Source organism: Muntiacus reevesi, chromosome 9, assembly GCF_963930625.1.
Source record: "Muntiacus reevesi chromosome 9, mMunRee1.1, whole genome shotgun sequence".
Lineage (NCBI taxonomy): Eukaryota > Metazoa > Chordata > Mammalia > Artiodactyla > Cervidae > Muntiacus > Muntiacus reevesi.
The window spans coordinates 18,123,521-18,144,224 of record NC_089257.1 but is presented as its reverse complement, the minus strand read 5'-3'; the positions used below and the strand labels follow the sequence as shown (position 1 = coordinate 18,144,224).

The window sequence follows — 20,704 nt, the reverse complement described above, 5'->3', positions numbered from 1 at the left end:
CCAGTATTCTTGCCTGGAGAATCCCATGGATTGAGGAGCCTGGTGGGCTAGTCTATGGTGTTACAAAGAGTTGTATATATATATGTATATATACACACACTGTATTGACGGGTCCTGCTTTTTTTTTTTTTTTTTTTCATGGGAAAAGAAGACTTTTACTATTCAAGGCTCTGAACTGGCCCAGGTCCTGGGTCAAGGTCATTTCCAAAGTCCCAGAATGTACAGGGGATGGACAGGGAGGCCTGGCGTGCTGCAGTCCATGGGGTTGCAAAGAGTCGGTCACGATTAAGCAACTGAACTGAAGGTAAAGTTCAACAAGTGTTCTGTAGCAGGAAAGGAGGAGGAGAAAAGACAAACTCAGGTCAGAAGCGCTTTCAGTAGAAGGATGTTTTAAGGATGCACACGCCTTAATCCGAAAAGGCTTTTCCATAGGCCCCAATCAGGCACACATTTGCCCGGTAACCCTGGTAACTGCCTTAAAATGGGCAAGCTAAGGCCTGGCGGCAGAGGGAGGCGCCGCGTGTGTTGGGGCGGGGAGACCCGGCCGGGAAGGCGGTCAGCGCGCCGAGGCCTCAGAGCGCCGCGGTGGCAGCGGGCGGCCCGCCCCTTCCTGGACCGGCTCAGGCCGCGGGCCGCCTGCCCTTCCCCGGCTTCCCGTCCGGCTTGGGCGGCCAAAGGTGGGAGTCGGTCTCGGGGAGACAGGCTCTGGGGGCCCCAGTCCCGCGGTGTGGTCCCTCGTGCGCCCCCTGCGCGGACGGGCCCGAGTGCGGGTGCCTGGGCCCGGGTGCGCCGCGCGCGCAGCGGCGGAGGACGCGTCCGGGCGAGGACTCGACACAGACCGCGCGTCCCCGGAGCCTCGGGTGCCGGCGCCTCCAGCTCCGCCAAGGAGGTGCGATCCCCGCTTTGCAGAGCAGGGGGGCCCCGCGGGGGCTCGGGCTCGAGGTCTCTCTGCACAAGTCCCGACCCTGCCGTCTCGCAGCCCTCGGCTCCAACTCTCACTTCCTCCCGGAGACCAGGAGCTGGTTCTTCCGGCGAGCGCTTGCTGTCCTGCAGGGGCCTTGCGCTCTGCCACCCGCCCTAGCCGCCCTCTCGCGGATCTCGGAGGCCGGCCACGTGGGTGTCCGGCTCTGAACTCTCCGCGGTCCAAGGCTGCGGGGAGGGGGATTAAGGGGGATGGGGTGGGGTGGGGTCGGGGGTCGTGAACCGAGTTAAGGCTCAGGAGGCCCAGTCAGTTGGGAGAGGACCTAGAAATGACTTCATGGAGCAAAATTTAACCCGGGCAGCCCCGCTGTGTTTCTGAGCCTCTGGTTGGTTCCCCGTCATCGGGTGTTGTGAGGCTTGGGCATCAGGACTAGGGAAATTGGCAGGGAGTTTTATAGTAACAATAAATATAAACATAATTTACTGAACTTCGGCCATGAGTCAGGATTTGTCCTAGGCCATTTACACTAACTCATGTTTATGTCCTCACCAGGGCTACACTATGAGATAGTAACGGTTACACCCACTTTGCCCGAGAGGACCCTGGCTTAGAAAGTGGAGTTCACAACCGAGCTCAGGATCAGACCAGCCTCTTCCTGAGGCCAGAGTTGCCCCACTTTGGGAGTGAAGATGCAATTCTAGGCGCTGCCTTGGGTCCCTGCACTTGCAGAGACCCCTATTTCCCTCCTCTTAGGCCTCATCCATTGTCTGCTCTAAGTCACCTAGTAATCTCATCCTATCCTTTACTCCTCTTCACATCAGTCACCGCAAGACCCGTGGACTCCAGGCCCTTTCTGCTCTAAGTCAGAAAATTTTAACTTTTTTTTTTTTTTTTTTAGTTGAGTTCAGCAAGAAGGGAAAAAAGAAGCTGGTGACACTTTAGCCTGCAGAATCAAAGACTTCTCCAAAAGTAAAGCAAGCCGAAGTGGCCATTAGTTAAAGTTGTAGACAGTAACAAATAAACCCTCTGCCTGTAAATCCTTAGTACGGTTGATGCCTTGAAGCGATTGCACACATGGTTACAACTAGTAGGGGACACAAGAAGTGATAACTATATAAACTTAAAGGAAGGGGAGATAGAGAAGGGGGAGGGCCCCATGACCCCCAGTTCATTTTTTAAAAGATTTTTTGTATTTGATGTGGACCACTTTTTAAGTCTTTATTGAATTTGTTATATTATTATTTTTTGTTAAAGTTTTGGTTTCTTAAACCACACTGCATGTGGAATCTTAGCCCCCCATCAGAGATTGAACCCTCACCTCCCTGCTTTGGAAAGTGAAGTCTTCACTGCTCGACCTCCAGGGAAGTCCCCCCAGTTCATTTTTGATGCTTGGTGCTATGGAAGGTCCTTGATCAGATCAGAGATTGAATGCTTTTGTTTTTCTGCAGATGTCCACCCTCCTTCAGAAGGAATCCAGGATGACTACCGCCTGTCCAGGTTCTGACTCCATACAGGGCCTGCCTGGTAACAAGGGAGATGGTCTGGAAAGAAAATGCTCCAGAAAACCAGACCAGAAGCCACTGAAGTCCTATGGAGTGGGTGACCCCACGGCCATGTTCTCCTCCGGCAGCCCCTACCTGTCCTCTAGAGGAAGCGTCATTAAATGGTTCTGGGATTCAGCTGAGGAGGGCTACAGGACCTACCACATGGACGAATATGATGAGGATGAGAACCCTAGTGTGAGTGATGCCCCCCTCCCCACTGGGACCCAAGAGAGAACTGGGGGAGGGTACCCCGCCTTGAACGATAAGGCAACACCCAGCCTGCTCTTGTCAGGTTAGAGTTATGGACTTCTGACTTCCAGCGGGGTTTGCAGTGTTGCTTAGAGAGGTCCCAAAATATTACCTGAATCAGAAAATGGTCCACTTATAATTAAGGGAAACTTGATTTGTGGGGGAGGAATTAAAAAACCATGGCATGCTCTTATATGGCTTCTGATCCACAGCCCAACTATTCAGCTTTAGAGCTGGGACAGAACTAGGGTTCAAGCTGAAACTGTTTCACTTTCTTTCTTTTTTTTTTTTTTATTATTTTTTTATTTTTTTATTTTTCAGTGGGTTTTGTCATACATTGATGTGAATCAGCCATAGAGTTACACGAATTCCCCATCCCGGTCTCCCATCCCACCTCCCTCTCCACCCGATTCCTCTGGATCTTCCCAGCCCAACAGGCCCGAGCACTTGACTCATGCCTCCCACCTGGGCTGGTGGTCTGTTTCACCACAGATAATATACATGCTGTTCTTTCGAAACATCCCACCCTCCCCTTCTCCCACAGAGTTCAAAAGTCTGTTCTGTACTTCTGCATCTCTTCTTCTGCCTGTTTCACTTTCAAAGTTGTATATTCTTGAGCTAACTACTTAGTCTTTGAGCATCAGTTCATCTCTATACTGGGGTAATAATACCTGCTATATTCTGTACTGTCACAACTAAATGTTTTCAGGTATATCAATTATTACCACAGTGCTTCACTTTGAGCATTCAATAAGTGGTAGTTGCTATTATTATTAATGTATTATTATAACAACACAATAATTGCATATTATAATGACAATTATTATTAATTATAATAATTTTAATTATTATTAATTATAATAATATATATAATTAATAATCACTAGTAATAATTTATAACAATAAAATCACACTATTATAATAAAATTTTTAGAACAATTATAATAAATTATAATATTATAATAAAATTATTATAACAATATAATTTATTATAGTATAATTTATAATGTTATTATTTAATATAATAACATGTATAATATTATATATAATATAACATGATATAATGTGTTAATATATAATATAGTGTATATATATTATATTTATAGTATATGTATTGCTATACAATATATATAATATTATTACTGCTTATATATAATATAATATATATAGTATACTATATAATGTATATATAATATATATTATATATGACACATATAACATAATATATATAATATAATATATTCTAATGTGTATTATAATATATTACATAATTTTATATATTATATATTAATAATTCATATATTATATTATAAATATCATATAATTATAAATATATAATAAAATATAATATAATATATAATATTAATATATATAAAATTTATATTATATATTATATATATACTAGTAATACCTAGTAATATAATATATAATATATACCTAGTAATATATATATGCTATACATATATATATATAGTGTATATATATATACACTAGCATACATGTATACATATATATGTATATGTATACATACACATGTGTATGGATATAGTATATATATAGTATATATATACTGTATGTATAGATATAGTATATATATATTCTAATATTGGTTACTTCTTGCTGTGTAACAAAGTGTTTCAGATCTTAGCAGTCTAAAAGAAACAGTTCCCAGTTTCTGGAATTCAGGAATCAGGGTGGTGCTTCAGGCTGAAGATCTGGGAAGCTGCAATGAAGCTGGGGCTGCGGTCTCGTCCGTAGACTTGGTGGGGCAGGGAAATCATCCATTTCCAGGCTCACTCACATGATTGCAGAGTGGGCAGGGGGACGATCCTTTCCAAGCTCACTCACATGGGTATCGGCAGGCCTCGGTTCCTCCCCACGTGGTCTTCTCCACGGGGCTGCTTCATGACACAGCGGCTGGCTTCCCCTGGGGCAAGCGACCCACGAGAGGAAGAGAGAATGAGAGGTCAGGAGTGCCCAAGACGGGAGCCACAGACTCTTTGTAACCTAGTCTGGGAAGTGACATCCCATCACTTCTGCATGTTCTGTTCATGAGAAGCAGGTCACTCGGTCTGCCCACACTCAGGAGAAGGGATTATGCAAGGCCCTGCACACCAGGACGTAGGGGTCACTGAGGACCATCTTGGGGGCTGCCTGTCACAGGGAGTGAGCTCTGCAGGTATCTGGGGGAAAAGCATTCCAGGCAGAGGGAACAGCCAGTGCAAAGCCCCCAGAGCAGTTCAAAGGACAGCAGAGGGGCTTACTGGCTGGAGGCCGGCATGAGGTCAGAGAGGAAATGGGGCAGGGGTGCTGCTAGAGCTGCAGGGTCTCATGGGACATGGTGAGGCTTCTGATTTTAGACTAAATGGGATGGAACGGGTTCAGAGGAAGAGCAATGGGATCTGATTTTTCTTTTAAAAAGATGACTTAGACTCAGACTGCAGTATGGAGGTTCAACTCGGGGAGAATGGGGATGAGGGAACGATGAGGAAAGGAAGGAGGGAAGCTATTGCAATAATGTAGACAAGAGAGACTCGTGGCTCGGGCCAGGGTCTTAGCAGCGGAGGAGAGCTGCTTGGACTGTGCCTGTATCTGCAGGCACAAGTGAGGGATTCGGTGATGGACTGGTTGGAGGGAAGATCCTATAGGTTTGTTCTCCAGGGCGTGAAGAAGCACTGCCTTTTAGTTTTCATAACCTTAGCCCATTGAAGCTCTACTTTTTCATTCTCCCTCCTTCCCCATCCCCTCTAATAACTTAGGGGTCAGGAATTAGCTGTGCGTGAGTCTTTTCAGGGACTCTATAAGGGGCAACTTGAGCTGCACCTGCCCTCCTCCTTGTCCTATGAAAACAGTGCCTATGTGTTTGGAATCTGGATGCTGTGTAGCGTGGCATGGGTCCCCACCTCAGGGAGAATTTCCACCAGCCCAGGGCCTCTTCTTGTTGTATATTCACCCTTCTTCCTGTTCCTGCCAGAGCACCAGTTTACTGTGTACACATTCTGTCATCCTGTGAACTGAGCCTCGTGAGAGATTCAGTGTGTGTCTTGGGCGTGTGGTGTCTTCAGGGACCTTCCCATCTTGTAGAGGAGACAAAACCTGTACATGTGTCTTTGTGACCTGGGGTGGAAACTGACCAGTGCTCTCAAGGGGGACAGCTAAAGCTCTTTGGGGTCCCGAAGTAGAAAAGATCCCCATGCAGGTGGGATTTTAAGGAGGGCTTCCCGGAGGAGAAGGCATTTGCACAGAGCTTCAGAAATGGGGAGATACGATCAGGGAACCCTGCGGAGGGCAGCGCTTGAGCAAAGACCGGGTGGGGTGCTGGGAAGGTCGAGGTTGCAGAGCTCCACTTCGCTGCCTCCTGAGCTCCTGGAGCCTTCTGCGGGCACCCTCTGCTGTGCTTACGTGGCTCTGTACGTCTCACCTCCAGGGCATCATTAACTTGGGCACCAGTGAGAACAAGCTCTGCTTTGACCTGCTCTCCAGACGGGTAAGTCCCAGTGCACCTCTGAGTGGCATCCCCAGCTCCGAGGGGCTGTCTTCCTGGGATTCCCTGGAATACTCCCCCCGGAGAGCTGGCTGCTTGCCTCGGTTGCCCCGGCCTTGGAGTCAGGAGGCTCCACTCTGCCCTGGGGACCACGTTCTCTGCCATCTGGGGCAAGTTACTTCCTGACTCTGATTCTGCTGCTTCTCCACTTCTGGCTGCTTCCCGCCTCAGCCCCTCCTGCTGGCTGGGTTCCTGCTCTCAGGCGGAGACACTCAGTGACGTGTGGTCAGTATTTAACAACTGGCCCTGGGGCAGGAGAAGTCCTGATCTGTAGCTTTTGCGGAGTCCCATAGTGTACATGCCCCACTGTGGCTAATTCAGGGTCGTGCGTGCTATCACTGCACGCAGCGCTGGGAAGAGAGGTGCAGGGTACATCACGTGGTGGTCCCGCCTCGCAGATAACCTGGATGTAAAGAACCCCTGGAGCGCAGATGAGAGCAAAATGGAATAATGTCGACCATAAGCAGTATTGTTTGAGTACCTTTTCCCTTTGTTTTTACCATGATTTGATTTACTATGATTTTTACTTATGTTTTTACTTTTGTTTTTACTATAACTGACTTACATAATTTCTAGATAGTTTATATAATTTCATTTTTGAAAACGACTGGTTTTTAGCACATTTTGAAAAATTGCTGAAAATGTAGTAATCAGATTATTTTAATTGTTTAAGTTGAAGTGTAATTGCTATACAGTATTATTTAAGTTATAGGTATATAACAGTGATGCACAATTTTTTTAATATTAAACAAATTTTTAATTTTGTTTTAATTTTAAGAAAAATTTTAAAGATTATGCTCCATCTGTAGCTACTATAAAATATTGACTATATTCCCCATATTGTACAGTATATCCTTGTAGCATATTTTATACCTAGTAGTTTGGACCTCTTAATCCCTTACCCTTATTTTGCCCTTTCCCCTTTCCCTCCCTGCCCACTCACGTATAGACAGAATAATCAGATTTCTTGAGCTAGTGAGAGCCATCTCTAGCAAACCACTGGAACTGCCTGTCTCTCAAGGCCTAGGAGTCAGAGTCTGGGGCTATGGAGATAGCGATACTTAACCCAAAGGAACATGTTTCCAAAGGGGAACATCTGAGCCATGAAAGGAGTAGGGTATAGTGAGTGGACTTGAAAAGCCTGTTCTACCCAAAAATATCTCCTCACTCTAAGGCAGCTCAGCATCATCCAGGAGAAATAAAATGTGGCCACATAAGTTGCTTGTATATTTTTGAGATTAATCCTTTGTCTGTTTCTTCATTTGCTATTATTTTCTCCCAATCTGAGGGCTGTCTTTTCACCTTACTTATAGTTTCCTTTGTAGTGCAAAAGCTTTTAAGTTTCAGCCCAGGTGGGATGCATGAGACGAGCGCTTGGGCCTGGTGCACTGGGAGGACCCAGAGGAGTCGGGTGGAGAGGGAGGTGGGAGGGGGGATCGGGATGGGGAATACGTGTAACTCAATGGCTGATTCGTGTTAATGTATGACAAAACCCACTGAAATGTTGTGAAGTAATTGGCCTCCAACTAATAAAATAAAATTAAAAAAAAAAAAAAATGTGGCCACATATACAATTAAAATTTTTCTGTTAAACAAGTATAAAGAAACTGGTAACATTCATTTTCATCATGTATTTTATGCAGCCCAATATATCTAAGATGTGGCCATTTTAACATGTAATCAATATAAAAATTATTAATGAGATATTTTACATGTTGCTACTGTTGTTGTTTAGTCGCTAAGTTGTGTCTGACTCTTTTGCAACCCCATGGACTGTAGCCTGCCAGGCTCCTCTGTCCCTGGGATTCCCCAGGCAAGAACACTGGAGCGGGTTGCCATTTCCTTCTCCAGGGAACCTTCCCGAGCCAGGGTTCGAACTCGAGCACTGGCAGACGGGTTCTTTACCACGGAGACAGCTGGGTAGCCCCGTATTTTGCATACTTACTTCATGCAAGTCTTCAGAATCCAGTGTCTCACTTCAGGAGAGCCGCACGTAAGGAGCCAGGAGCCGCAGTCGCCAGCAGCCTCTGTATGGACAGCGTGGCTCTTAGGAAAGAGGGAGAAAGGGCAGAGGGGGCGTTATGGACACGTGGCTGATTCCCTCTGTCCCTTTTTGTTCCACCTCCCGCAGCTCCTGCCTTTCTTGACTTTGTGGGCATGATGCCGTGGGAGTCCCTAACCCAGCACCGGGGCGGTGGAGGTGATCTGCAAATGGCTGCATTTTCCAAAGTGTGAGGTTGAGCTGAGGCTGCAGGAGGGCAGTGGCCTGAGTCCCTCCAGGACTCAGAACCAAGACCAAAACAGGGCACCCAGTTCTGGGGCCTTTTTGGTCACCCCACAGGGCAACGGAGCATCGAGGTCTCCTCCACCGCCTCCGCAAATCCACCCTCTGGTTTTATCAGGTGGCGTATTGTATAAAGAGCACTGGACTAGGGGTCAGAAATTCTGTTTCATCTCAGCTCTGCCACTTGCTAGTACTGTCCCATTTCCTAGCCACCTGACTTTTTTGGCCATGCTGCATGACTTGTAAGATCTTAGTTTCCCAATCAGGGATGGAATTTTGTGCCTGCTGCAGTGAAAGCCAGGAGTCCTAACCCCTGGACTGCCAGGGAATTCCCACAGTTGACATTTTTAAGCCTCAGTTTCCTCATCTGCAAAATGGGCATGAGAATGCTATCCCTGGGCTTCCCCCATCCTGGCTTCTCTGATGAGCAGCCCTTGGATTGAGAGGCCCCGGTGCTGTGTGGATAGGGGTGCCCATGAGGTGTGCGGCGCTTAATCCTGCTCTCCCCTCTCTGTCCCCAGCTGAGTCAGAGCGACATGCTGCAGGTGGAGCCGTCCCTGTTGCAGTACCCCGACTGGAGGGGACATCTGTTGTAAGTAGGACCTCTGGGCCAGTGGTTCTCACCTCCAGGGCGGTTTTGCTTCCCAGGAGACATGTGGCAACATCCGGAAACATTTTTGGTTGTTGTAACTTGGGGGAGGGGGTGCCGCTGACTTTTACTGCGTAGAGGTCAGAGATGCTGCTGGACTTCCTACAATGCCTGCCCCTATGGCAAGGAATGATCTGGCCCCAAACATCAACAGTGTTGGGTCGAGAAAGCCTACCCTGGGCTGAGGCCTGGTCCTGCAGAGCGGGCGGTCACGCGGTCTCGTGGAGCATCTGCAGAGACCTGGAGCCTCCTGCCTGTCCCACCCCCGATCAGAGGCCCCCAGGCTTGGTCTCTCTGAGTCTGAGGCACGGGGAAGGCCTTCAGGTCAGGAGTCTTTGTTCCCAGCTTCTCAGTAGCTTTAGAGGAGCCACAATCAGCTTGGAGACTTCTGCTGCTGGTAAAATGGGAGATGATAAATGAAATAAGCCCTTATATTTGTTGAGCACTTACTAGGGCCCAGATGCTGTCCTAAGGATTTGTTGCTGGAGCAGGACTTGATTCCAAGGGTGATAACAAGGGTAATTCCAAGGCACCCAATCTTGTAATAACGAGGATGGTGGCCCTAGAGTCAGACCACTGGGCTTGAGTGTGGACTTTGCCACTAATCAGCACATGACCTAATTCCTTCAAGCCTCAGTTTCTTTGTCTGTAAAATGGGAATAATAGTACTAGTTACAGGAGTTTTATGAAGATTGAGGAAAATTCTCTAACATCTGCATAAGGTAGATGTTTGTAAATGTTAGCAATAACTCTGATAATAGTTATTATAATAATTATTTGTTATGCATTATATATTTTATTATGATAATGTGTTATTATTATGATTACTATTAGCTAGATCTACATAGTGTTACTTGTGATATTCCTACAGTCTGCTGATTAGGTAGGTCGGGTGTCCTAGAACCACTGGAATGAAACTTTCGATGCATGTGGATCGTGTTGGGGCCAAGGAGGGAGGTGGGTGCCAAGGAGTGGAGACAGATACTGATTGTATTCCCCTCATGGGAAGCAGAAAAGGGTGATGGCAGCTGCCTGAAGATGCACCAGAGGAGCTTTGGGATGGACGGGGTCGGGGAGGAGTTCAAGCCCCTCCGATAAGCACTGCCATATGTCTGTCTAATCTCTAGCCTCCGGGAGGAAGTGGCCAGGTTCCTGTCTTTCTACTGCAGAAGCCCCGCACCCCTTAAACCGGAGAACGTGAGTTACTCCCCTCCTCTGCTCTTTCCTCCTCTTCTGCTCCCTCCCCATCTTTTGGCTGGCCAGGGCTCAGATGGGGTCACTTAGTCTTGGTATAGAAATTAGGAAGACCCCCCTCCCTTCTTTCCCCTTATCCTAGATATTCAGAGTTTGGGTATAATTTCTACAGGACTTCCCAGGTGGTTCAGTGGTCATGAACCTGCCTGCCAGGCAGGAGACGCTTCCAGATCCCTGGGTCAGGGAAGATCCCCTGGAGGAGGGCATGGCAACCCACTCCAGTATTCTTGCCTGGGAAATCCCATGGACAGAGGAGCTTGGTGGATGTAGTCCATGGAGTCACAAAAAAGTCAGACGTGACTTAGTGATTAAACAGCAGCAGCGCAATTTCTGTCCTGCTCTGTCCTGCGGCCCCTCTGCCCCCACACCTTCGGGCCGGACTCTCTGAGTGACCAGCTCCCTCTTGCTTGCTCAGTGGATCTGGAACAGGGTCCCCACGAGTGAGCCACACAGATGGACTTGGCTGTTGTCAGGAGGGGCCTGCGGGGACCTGCGTGGCTTTGCTGCGGCTGTGCCCAGGAGGGCCCCCCGCGTCCCCCTGCCTCTGTGCCCTCTGGATGCAGGCTGCAGGCCCGTGCTCCCTCCCACACGGGCTCATCTTGGTCCCGGGACGTGTTGCCCCCAGATGGTGGTTCTGAACGGCTGTGCCTCTCTCTTCTCTGCTCTGGCCACGGTGCTGTGTGAGGCGGGGGGTGAGTAGACCTTGGCCCTGGGCCTGCAGTCCCTTTCCCCGCCTCCCCAACCCCGGCTGCTGGGCCTGGAGGGCTGCATCAGATGCTTTTACCCTAATAAACTGTTAGACCCCGGGGGGCTGAACTAAGCGCCCTGACAAGACAGCAGGGCTTGGCAGTTCCAGGGGAAATCAAGGTGATGCCAGGCTTCTGGGCTGTGCCTCTGTGACGACCTTGGCTTTTCCTCCCGCTCACCAATGGCACTCACAGCCTCATGTCACAGCACGTCCGGAAGTAGGAAGAGAGGGAGGCTGTGCTTCGCCTGTCTCTTTCTTGAGGGGAGGGGGGAAATGGGCCTACTCTTTTCCAGGAGCGTCCCTTTCATCTTTCTGGCCAGAACGGACTCACAAACCCATTCCCAAAGCAGTCCCTGGTGAAGGGTAGGAGAACCCTGGTTGGTTTAAACCAAACTTGCTTCATCCCCAGGGTCTGGGGGAAGGTCCACTTTCCTTGGATTTCTTGCTGGTCATCGCTGAAAAATCTGTGTGCTCTCTTAGGAATGGATGTCAACTGGCTAGCCAGCAGCCCCTGCTGCAAGAGCCACGGTCATTTCCAGGACATGTTGACCACAGTCATGGGCAGGGTTGTTGGCTGCCAGGAACAGAGGCCCGCTCACACTAGTGTAACTTCTAAACTACTATTAGTAACATTTATTGACCACATACTAGGTTTCAGGCACTGGTCTAAGGCTAGGCACAGTCTGTCATTTAATCCCCACTGTAACCTCAATGAGATAGGTTCTGGGCTTTTATTCCCATTTAACAGTGAGGAGATTAAGGCCCATGGGGTTGAGTTACTTGTCAGAATCACACAGAGAGATGTAATATTTTGAACCTAAAAGGGAGATTCATCACAAGGATGTAACAGGCAATTTCCTACCCATTCGAGAACAATCAAGAGTCGGAGAAGCACACACTCTCTGTCTGCCCCTGATGTGTGCGGTCCCCCTCCCTCCTCTTCTTCTGGACCGTCCTCAGCTCTGTAGGGCCCCAGGTTGCTGGCCCAGCTCTGACTGCATGACCTCTGCTTTCAAGTGCTCATTCTCATCTCACAAGGGTCTTTGCTTCTTGGAGCAAAGTCTTGAGACAGAGAGAACGTGATGGGTGTCTGGCCAGCCGGTGCATTGGTTCCTGGGGTCATTTGTCTACCTCTGGTCCAGTCCCTGTGGTCAGCGGAGGGGACATGTAGGACAGAGGCCACCCCTTCCAGAGCTGGGAGCTGTGGCCAGGGGGTGGGTTGTGCTGAAGGGAAAACTGAGGAGCTCAGCCTGACCAATGTGACCGCTGCAGAATCGGGGCAGTGCCTTCACCTCTGCGTTAGAGTAGACCTTGGACATCATCTCATCAATCCCCGTCCACAGCGAGAGTCTTCTGCGTGACACCCCCTCCCGCCCTAGTGGTCGCAGAATTTGGTTTCAGTGTCCCCAGGGGTGGAGCAGTCACCCCTCCAGAAGCAGCACATTCTGTCTCTGGGCAGTTCTAGCCATCCTCAAGTTTTTCCATTTGTCAAACCCAAATCATCGCCCTGCAGCTTCGACTCCTGGTTCCAAGTCTGTCCTCAGAGTGACCCAGCATGTCCTGTGCTTCTGAAATACCTAAGCTTCAGTTTGCTCATCAGTAAAGTTAAGATAATAACAGAGTGGCTGTGATGATCAAATGAAATTAAAAAATGTTTAGCACAGATCCCCACACAGAGTAAGTGCTCAATAAATGTTAGCTAGTAATTATTGGAAAAGGAACTGATCTCAGTGGATCCAAGCTTTAGAAAGTGTTTTGGGAGCTGAGAGAGAGGAAGCATATTCCCTAAGGATACCGAAGACTTGGAAAGGCGTGGAGAGGCTTGGAGAGGTCAGTGGATGGGGGCTCCAGGCATCCTAGCCAGAGGGTGACAGGCCCTGGCTCACTCCTGCCCCCAGAGGCTTTCCTGATCCCTGCGCCTTACTATGGAGCCATCACGCAGCACGTGTATCTCTATGGCAACGTCCGACTGGTCTCTGTCTATCTGGACAGTGAGGTAAGAGTTCCTGGGACCCCCGGTGGGCCTGGACCTTCCTGTAGGCCAGGATGTTCCTGCTTCTGAATTTGACGGTGGTCATGAGAGGAAGTCCATGCCGCGGGCTCTGGGGTTATGGCCAGAAGGAGAATGGGGTCTCCCGTTGGCCATGGCTGCCCTTGCCTGGGTGCCCTGGGGACATCTGATCTTCCAGCTCTGAGATCCCTGGGGTCCATGTAGAAGCCAAGGGCATCCCAGGGAGACCACACAGAAGTGGTGCGCTGAGAACAGGGCAGAGCACACCTCCACATGGGAGCCCAGGGACCCCAATCAGAGGACCCCCGGGGGCTTTTCTCCAAACCTAAGAGCTGTGAGGCTGCCCTGATGTGATGTGTGAGTGGCAGTGAGAAGGGAGTGACCCCATACACCCTGTGTTTTCTGAGATTGTCTAAGAGGAGCCTGGAGATGTCAGCGGGGAGGTGAGACCCCAGAGTTCAGGTCTGGAGCGGTGACTGAATCTGGCTGGTGGCTTTTGTGGATCTTTTTCAGGTCACTGGGCTGGAAACACGCCCCTTCCAGCTCACAGTGGAGAAGCTGGAGATGGCCCTGCAGGGAGCTAATTCTGAGGTCTGGGGATCAAAATAAACCTAAGGCTGGAAGTGGGTGGGTCTGAGCAGGGCAGGGACCCCCTTCCTGTGGACCGATCTCCTAGGGAGAAGGGTTGGGACTCTATGTGGGGGATGGGGATAGGGTGGTAGCATGGAACCATTCCGGGGGTCAATAAGGAGCCTGCTCATAGAGGTCTTCCCACTAGAGAAAAACCCTGAGACTCTCGGTGTATAATCAGTCAATCAAGTGATTGAAAACACTACCCGCCACTCGGCCTGATTTTGATTCAGTGGGTCAAGCATGGAGCTTACAAGTCTGTGGTTCAACGATCTCTCTGGTGATTCGAATGGGTAGCCCCCTCGCTCTGAGGGGATCTGAGGCCTCCTGAAGAACGGCAGAGACCAGTGGTTCCTGTCCAGTCCCCTTTTCAGAAATCTAGCAATCTATCTTTTTTTTTTATAAACCTTGGTTATAAAAGTCATACATGACCACTGTGGGAATTTTAAAAGCACAACCCCCCCACCCGTATTTCTACCAACAAAGGCAACCTCTGTTGGTGTTTGCACGTATTTCCCTCTGAGCTTTGGTCTCTGCATTTGTTTTCTTTTATAACTGATACGATGCTACAGATATAATTCTTTGACCTTCTTCATTTCATGTTGGGTGGTGAACACATTTCCCCAGCATCCTGCCCAATGCCTGGCTGGTCCGGTGGGAGTCTGTGGCCTCGGGGAGCCGGTCTGGTGGGACTCTGTGGCTTCGGGGAGGAGCTGAGGGTCTCCTGTCCTGCTGATGTTGCAGGGTGTGAAGGTCAAAGGCCTCATCCTCATCAACCCCCAGAATCCTCTGGGTGACGTCTACTCCCCAGCGGAGCTGCAGGGGTACCTGGAGTTTGCCAAGAGGTGAGGTGCCCCGCGCTCACCCCTAAAGCCTGTGACAGGTTAGGGTTCTGACGTGAGCTTTGGTGTACTGCCTGCTGCCCTCTTGACCCCACTGTAGGTTTCTGTCTGCTTCCACCCTTCCTGGCAGGAGAGTCGGGGGCAGGGGTGGGGAGCAGTTCTCTGGTGGGATGCGAGTTCTCTCTTTTTTGTAACAAGTGTTGTTTATTGCCCGCTCTAGGGGCCAGGCCCCTGCTAGCCCCTCATGCTCCCGCTCATGTGATCCTCTCAGCAGTGCTGTTAGGTGCAGATGCTGTCTTTATCCCAGTTGGCTGAGCCTCCGAGTGAGGGGCAGAGCCAGCTGTGAATCTGGGTCTGTCTGTACGTAACCAGGTGTGAGCGTTAGTCACTCAGTCGTTTCTGACTCTTTGAGATCCCATGGACTGTATCCCCCCAGGCTCCTCTGCCCATGGGATTCTCCAGGCAAGAATAGAAAAGTGGGTTGCTATTTCCTTCTCCAGGCCATCTTCCCAACCCAGGGATCAAACCTGAGTCTCCTGCATCGCAGGCAGGTTCTTTACCGTCTGAGACACTTAACTGTCTCACACCTAACTGTGTCCCTCTGTAGAGGTGCCCGAGGGCTCTGCCTTCCCCCACAGTGCTTCAAAAGCCCCAGTGTCATCTCTGAAAAAAAAAGAAAATAGACAAAAGATGGATATTCTTGGAAAAAGCAAGTTTGGTAACCCTGGGCTAGACTGTGGTCCCTGTGGATTTCTGACTCACTGCCATACCACCCTGGGGTGGAGCATTTGGCGAACAAACCAAGCTCTGTCCCCCTGACCAACCTCCCCGCACCTGCCCTCCAGGCATGAGCTGCACGTGATGGTGGACGAGGTCTACATGCTGTCCGTGTTTGAGGAGTCCGTTGGGTACCGCAGCGTCCTGAGCCTGGAAAGGTGAGCTGACTCTCTCGGCCCTGCACCCCCGCTCCAGGGCAGTTCCTCTTCCTTCCTGCTAATCCTGCAGTCCTCAGATCCCCCAACAAGACGAAGGGAGGCGGCTGGGCCAGTCAGTGGTTTTCAAACCTTTCTGTGGGGTTTCTGAAAGCTTCAAGGAAGGGTCTTAGGATTCCATGAGGGAAGGCTGGGAGGGCGGGAAATGGGCCTCTCTGCTGTTTCTTTCATCTCCAGAGTGGCTCCACTTACATTCATTCATTCAGCAAATACTCCAGGGGTCCCGTTCGTGTGCCAGGCCCTGCCAGCTCTTGGAACTTTTTTGGTTAGATGCAGTTTGAGTCAAGTTAGATTTAGTCTTGAGTCAGGCATGTGTAGGCAAAGCCCCTGTGGGAACACTTGGAGCAGATCATCTGTCCAGCCTGCACATCTGGCATTCGGGGATTCTGACGGTTCCATGTTTGTTTAGAGCTTTCAGCCCTGCTGAGTCCTTTTGTGTCTGGGAGAGGGGCCCCTTTCAGGGCCCGAGAGTGGGCTCGTGCCTAGCACTGGGAAGCGAATTGTCCGAGGAGACACGCATGCTGACAAAGCAAGAAACTTAACTGAGAAGGGGCGCCTGGGAGGAGAGCAGCAGGGGAGGGAGACCCAGGAGAACCGCTCTGCCACGCGGCTCAACATCTCGGGCTTTGTGGCGATGGGGTTAGCTTTCTGGGTTCTCTCTGGCCAGTCGTCTTGCTTGTGCCCGTTTTTGGCTCAATTCAAGGTCCTCCCTGGCAGCACGAGCATCTCTCAATCAAGACGATCTCCAGTGTGAGGGTTTCTGGGAGGCTGGAAGGACGTATTATGGGCTGGTGTTTCCTCCCTCCTTTTGGCCGCTCCCAGATTCTTCTGGCAGGCCGTAGCTTGTCAGTTTCACGTTCGTCATCAAGATCTTTCTCTCGTTGTGAGATAACTCACACGAGTGACTGTTATCCTGCCTGGCTAGGGTGGTTTCAGTCAATGATCCCTTAACACTTTCCTTTGCTCCGTTCAGCCAGTCCTCACAAGGCTCTGCCAAGCGGATGGTATGTGGGATTAGGAGAGTGAGACTCGGAGAGACAGGGACTTGCTACCTACTGCAGGCCAGACACCGCTGTGCTGGAGATGTGTCAGCGAACAAGAAAGACACAGGCCCTTCTTTTGTGGATCTTGTATTTCTACAAGCTTTACCAAGTAGATACACAGCTAATCATTTGATGATTAAAAAGGAGGTGTCTGCGGAGACAGCAGAGGATCGGCTGGGGGTACCTAGTTGGCCTGGTCCACTGGGAGGTGGTCAGATGAGGTCTGTTTGAGAAAGTGATGCCTGAACTATGCTCTGCATCAGAGGTTGGCAATATTTTTGGATCAGATGGCAGATATTTTAAGCTTTACAGGTCATACGGTTGTTCACTCAACTCTGGCATTATAGCATAAAAACAGCCCTGGATGGTATGTATGTGAAAGTGTGGCAGTTCCCCCATAAAACTTCAATTCCAAGAACAGACAGCAGGATGGATTTGGCCTGTGGGTTGCAGTTGGCTGACCCCTGCTGTAAGGGATGTGGAGGAATTAGCGATTCAGGAGATGAAACCAGGTTCACCCATCCATCTCCTCATTTGATCAACCAATCCTGTGAGCTCCTGTGGGTCTGTGTTGCCTCTGCTCCCATGCTGTGCTCTCTGCAGGCTGCCTGACCCCCAGAGGACCCATGTGATGTGGGCAACCAGCAAGGTGGGTTCCTGGCTGGCCCTGGGGGTGTCAGGGAGGCGGGAGGGTAGAGAGGTAGGTGGAGCCGGCTTCCTCCGGGAGGGCTGGCCACTGCCCATGGTGCCTTTCCGCTGCAGGACTTCGGGATGTCTGGGCTCCGCTTCGGGACGCTGTACACGGAAAACCGGGACGTGGCCATGGCGGTGGCCTCCCTGTGCCGCTATCATGGCCTCAGTGGCCTGACCCAGTATCAGATGGCACAGCTGCTCCGGGACCGTGGTGACTGCCTGGGCCTGGCCCCTTTAGGTTGCGGGAGGGACTGGCCAGGGGCTGTGGATACTTCTCCCACGAGACAAATTTAGGGTGTGTTTGAGAGTGCTGGCTCTGAGCCCAGACTGGGTTCATACCCCACTCTGTCACTTCTTGACTACATGGCCTATTCCTTCACCTCCCGTAGCCTCAGTTTCTCATCTGCAAAACGGGGATCATCATGGAATCTGTCTTGTAGGGATGGTGAAATTTGTCATTCAATTAGAATGGCACCTGCCATATAGCAGGCACTTAATCAGTGTGAACTCATTCTTCTTAGCTGTGAGCACTGGGAAAAGAGCAGACACAATTATGGGGAAATTGTTATAATGGAAGTATCTCTCTCTATGCAGATCGATCCTGTTCCTAGGTTCAGAGAGTGAGTTTAGATAGAAAGGTTACCTGTAATCGCCACCATTCATTGAGTCCTGCAAGATGCTCTCAACGCATCATCTCATTCGTCCCTCCTCAGAATCCTCAGAAGCAGGTGTTCCTGTAATTTCCCCATCATTTTATAGATGAGGAAAACGAGGACCAGGTACTACACACCTGCTGTAGTAACTAAAATGTAAAAGCTAGTGACAGTATCAAGTATTGGTGAGGATGCAGGGCAGCTGGAACTCTCACATGCTGCTGGTGGGAATGTGAGATGGAGCAGTCCCCTTGGAAAACAACTGGGCACCTCTTTATAAAGTTGAGCACAGACTTACCAAATGGCCCAGCAACCCCACTCCTAGATATTTGCCCTGGCGTGTGTGCTAAGTCGCTTCAGTCGTGTCTTTGCAACCTCATGGCCTGTAGCCGGCCAGGCTCCTCTGTCCATGGGGTTCTCCAGGCCAGAGTAGTGGAGTGGGTTGCCATGCCCTCCTCCAGGGGGTCTTCCCCACCCAGGAAGGTCTTTGCCCTCATGGTCACACAAAGACCTCTGCATGAATGTCAATAGCTGCTTTATTCATAATCACCCCGAACTGGAAACAACCCAAACGTCCTTCCACAGATGAATGGAGAAACAAACTGTGGTTCACCCACACGGTGGAATACCACGCTGCTAGAAAGTCAATGACGACCCATCACAAGGGCATTGTGCTGAGTGAAAGGAGCTGGTCTCAAAAGATTACATTACTGTATGATTCCACTTAGGTAATGCTCTGGAAAAGGCAAAAACTACAGTGATGGAGAACAGACCAGCAGTTACAGGGAAGGGGGTGATGTCACTTTAAACAGCATGAGGGCATTCTTTGGAGTGAGGGAACTAACTCTTCAGTATCCTGCCTGTGGGTAGGGGGGTTGGTTTACAGAAATATACGTATGTGTTACAATTCATCGAACTGGACACCGAAAACAAAGGTCAGTTAAAAAAGGAGAAGGATCCGGGAGGTGAAGCTGTCCAAGGCCCTATACCTCATCAGTGGCCACACTGAGCTCTGGGCCTCGGTCTGGGTGACTCGGAAGTGTCGCTCTGTGAGTGGGTGCACCTCTGGTGAGGGTCGGGGTCCTGACGGACTTTGTGTCTGGGGGCTCCTGGACGGCCGGGTACCTGGATATAAGGCGCTTTTCACTGACTGTTCCCATCACCCCCAATCAGCCAGCGGGGCGGGGCTCTCAGGACACAGTGGAGGGTTGATGGGAGGTTGATCTTCTGGCTTCTCTTTTCACCCACACAGACTGGATCAACCAAGTGTATCTGCCGGAAAACCACGCCCGGCTCAAGGCTGCCCACACCTATGTCTCGGAGGACCTCCGGGCCCTGGGTATCCCCTTCGTGAGCCGCGGGGCCGGCTTCTTCATTTGGGTCGACTTGAGGAAGGTAATGCAGGTGGCAGGGGGGTGGGGGCGGTGAGAAAGCTCCCTCCAGCAGGCGAGCATCCCCAGCTCCTCTCATGCCTCCCAGTACCTGCCCGAGGCCACCTTTGAGGAGGAGGTGCTGCTCTGGCGTCGATTTTTGGAGAACAAGGTGCTGCTGTCCTTCGGTAAAGCCTTCGAGTGCAAAGAGCCTGGCTGGTTCCGGTTGGTTTTCTCGGACAAGACCCACCGGCTTCGCCTGGGTGAGTGGTCTCGCCTCCTGACTGCATCCTTCAACCTGCCCTCCCGCTTCTGGCCCCCTCTGGAGCCCCGGCAGCCTCAGCTGGTTGGTCCCCACCCGCCCAGCATCCGTGCTGACCCTCACTTCCTCCTTCCCACCTCCCAGGGATGCAGAGGGTCCGACAGGTGCTTGAGGGCCAACCCCAGGTGGCAGAAGACACCCCTCCCCGCCAGATCCAGGAGCCACGAGGCCCCCACAGGTGAGCTGGTCACTGCCTCGTGGCCACAGGGCCCCGCAGCCACTGCAAAGACTGTTGGTAGACAGGCCGTTTGCCAGGCAGATACCCTTCTCGGCCTTGCCCTTGAAGAAGAAGCCTTGCTCCTTGCTCTCCCGGGGACAGCGAGATGCGCCTTAAGTTGTGGTCCACCCCCTCTCTCCTGCTATTAAAACAAAACAGGGAGAAACTAGAAGCCTCTGCTGTGACTCATTTACGGAACAGCGGAGGAGTCGTGACTGTTCCTCACGCAGCCCTCGGCACCCCCAGGATGTGAAAATAAACAACGTGTACCTCCTTTTGATGGCCTTCAGTCTTCTGTCTCTATTGCCAGGGAAACAAATCAAAGGAACAACACATGTCAGAGAGAGCACGCCCCCCCCCCCCCCAAGAGAGAAGAGTGGTAATTTCCAAAGTACAAGGAGAAAGGAATTAAATTCTGTTATGTTCAGGTTATTCTCCCTGCACGTAGGATGTGGGGGCCCACAGCACACCTGGGACCTGGGACCCGGGACCAGCCTCCGCTTGGGATGAAGTGAACGGGCCCCTGGTGGGAGCCGGGCGGGGCATCTCTGGCTCCAGGGTGCGGTCTTCCTGGCAAGGAGCTCCGTTACTCTTGCTCCTGCGCCAGAGCGACTTTGCCATGACTGCAGGGAGATGAGGGGCCCTGAACTGCTCAGAGGACAAGCTGAAGGCTGGCCTTTCCCCCACAGGCATGAAAGGGCCACCCACCCCATCCCCAGGGTTGCTTTCATTCAGAG

General features: G+C 50.6%; 2 protein-coding genes across 4 annotated transcripts in view; both read left to right on the top strand.

Moving 5' to 3' along the window:
* LOC136175735 (probable inactive 1-aminocyclopropane-1-carboxylate synthase-like protein 2) overlaps positions 1-1,131 on the top strand; it is a 16,714-nt gene extending 15,583 nt beyond the window's left edge. Inside the window, exon 16 of the mRNA XM_065945973.1 lies at positions 491-1,131. Coding sequence (XP_065802045.1) covers positions 491-1,131 — 641 coding nt within the window. The remainder of the gene's footprint in view (positions 1-490) is intronic.
* Positions 562-20,704, top strand: LOC136174633 (1-aminocyclopropane-1-carboxylate synthase-like protein 1). 3 transcript variants are annotated; one of them, XM_065944806.1, is made up of 16 exons: positions 562-677; positions 2,371-2,661; positions 6,143-6,202; positions 9,065-9,135; positions 10,320-10,389; positions 11,072-11,138; positions 13,093-13,190; positions 13,719-13,796; positions 14,580-14,680; positions 15,523-15,612; positions 17,316-17,361; positions 17,475-17,616; positions 19,311-19,453; positions 19,538-19,691; positions 19,835-19,928; positions 20,127-20,704. In XM_065944806.1, the coding sequence occupies exons 2-16, from the start codon at positions 2,371-2,373 to the stop codon at positions 20,218-20,220; spliced, it is 1,599 nt and encodes a 532-aa protein (XP_065800878.1). In that variant the 5' UTR covers positions 562-677; the 3' UTR covers positions 20,221-20,704. The 3 variants fall into 3 exon arrangements, with proteins under 3 accessions (XP_065800878.1, XP_065800880.1, XP_065800879.1); XM_065944807.1 differs by lacking the exon at positions 562-677 and adding an exon at positions 685-889; XM_065944808.1 differs by lacking the exon at positions 20,127-20,704 and having other exon boundaries at positions 19,835-20,118.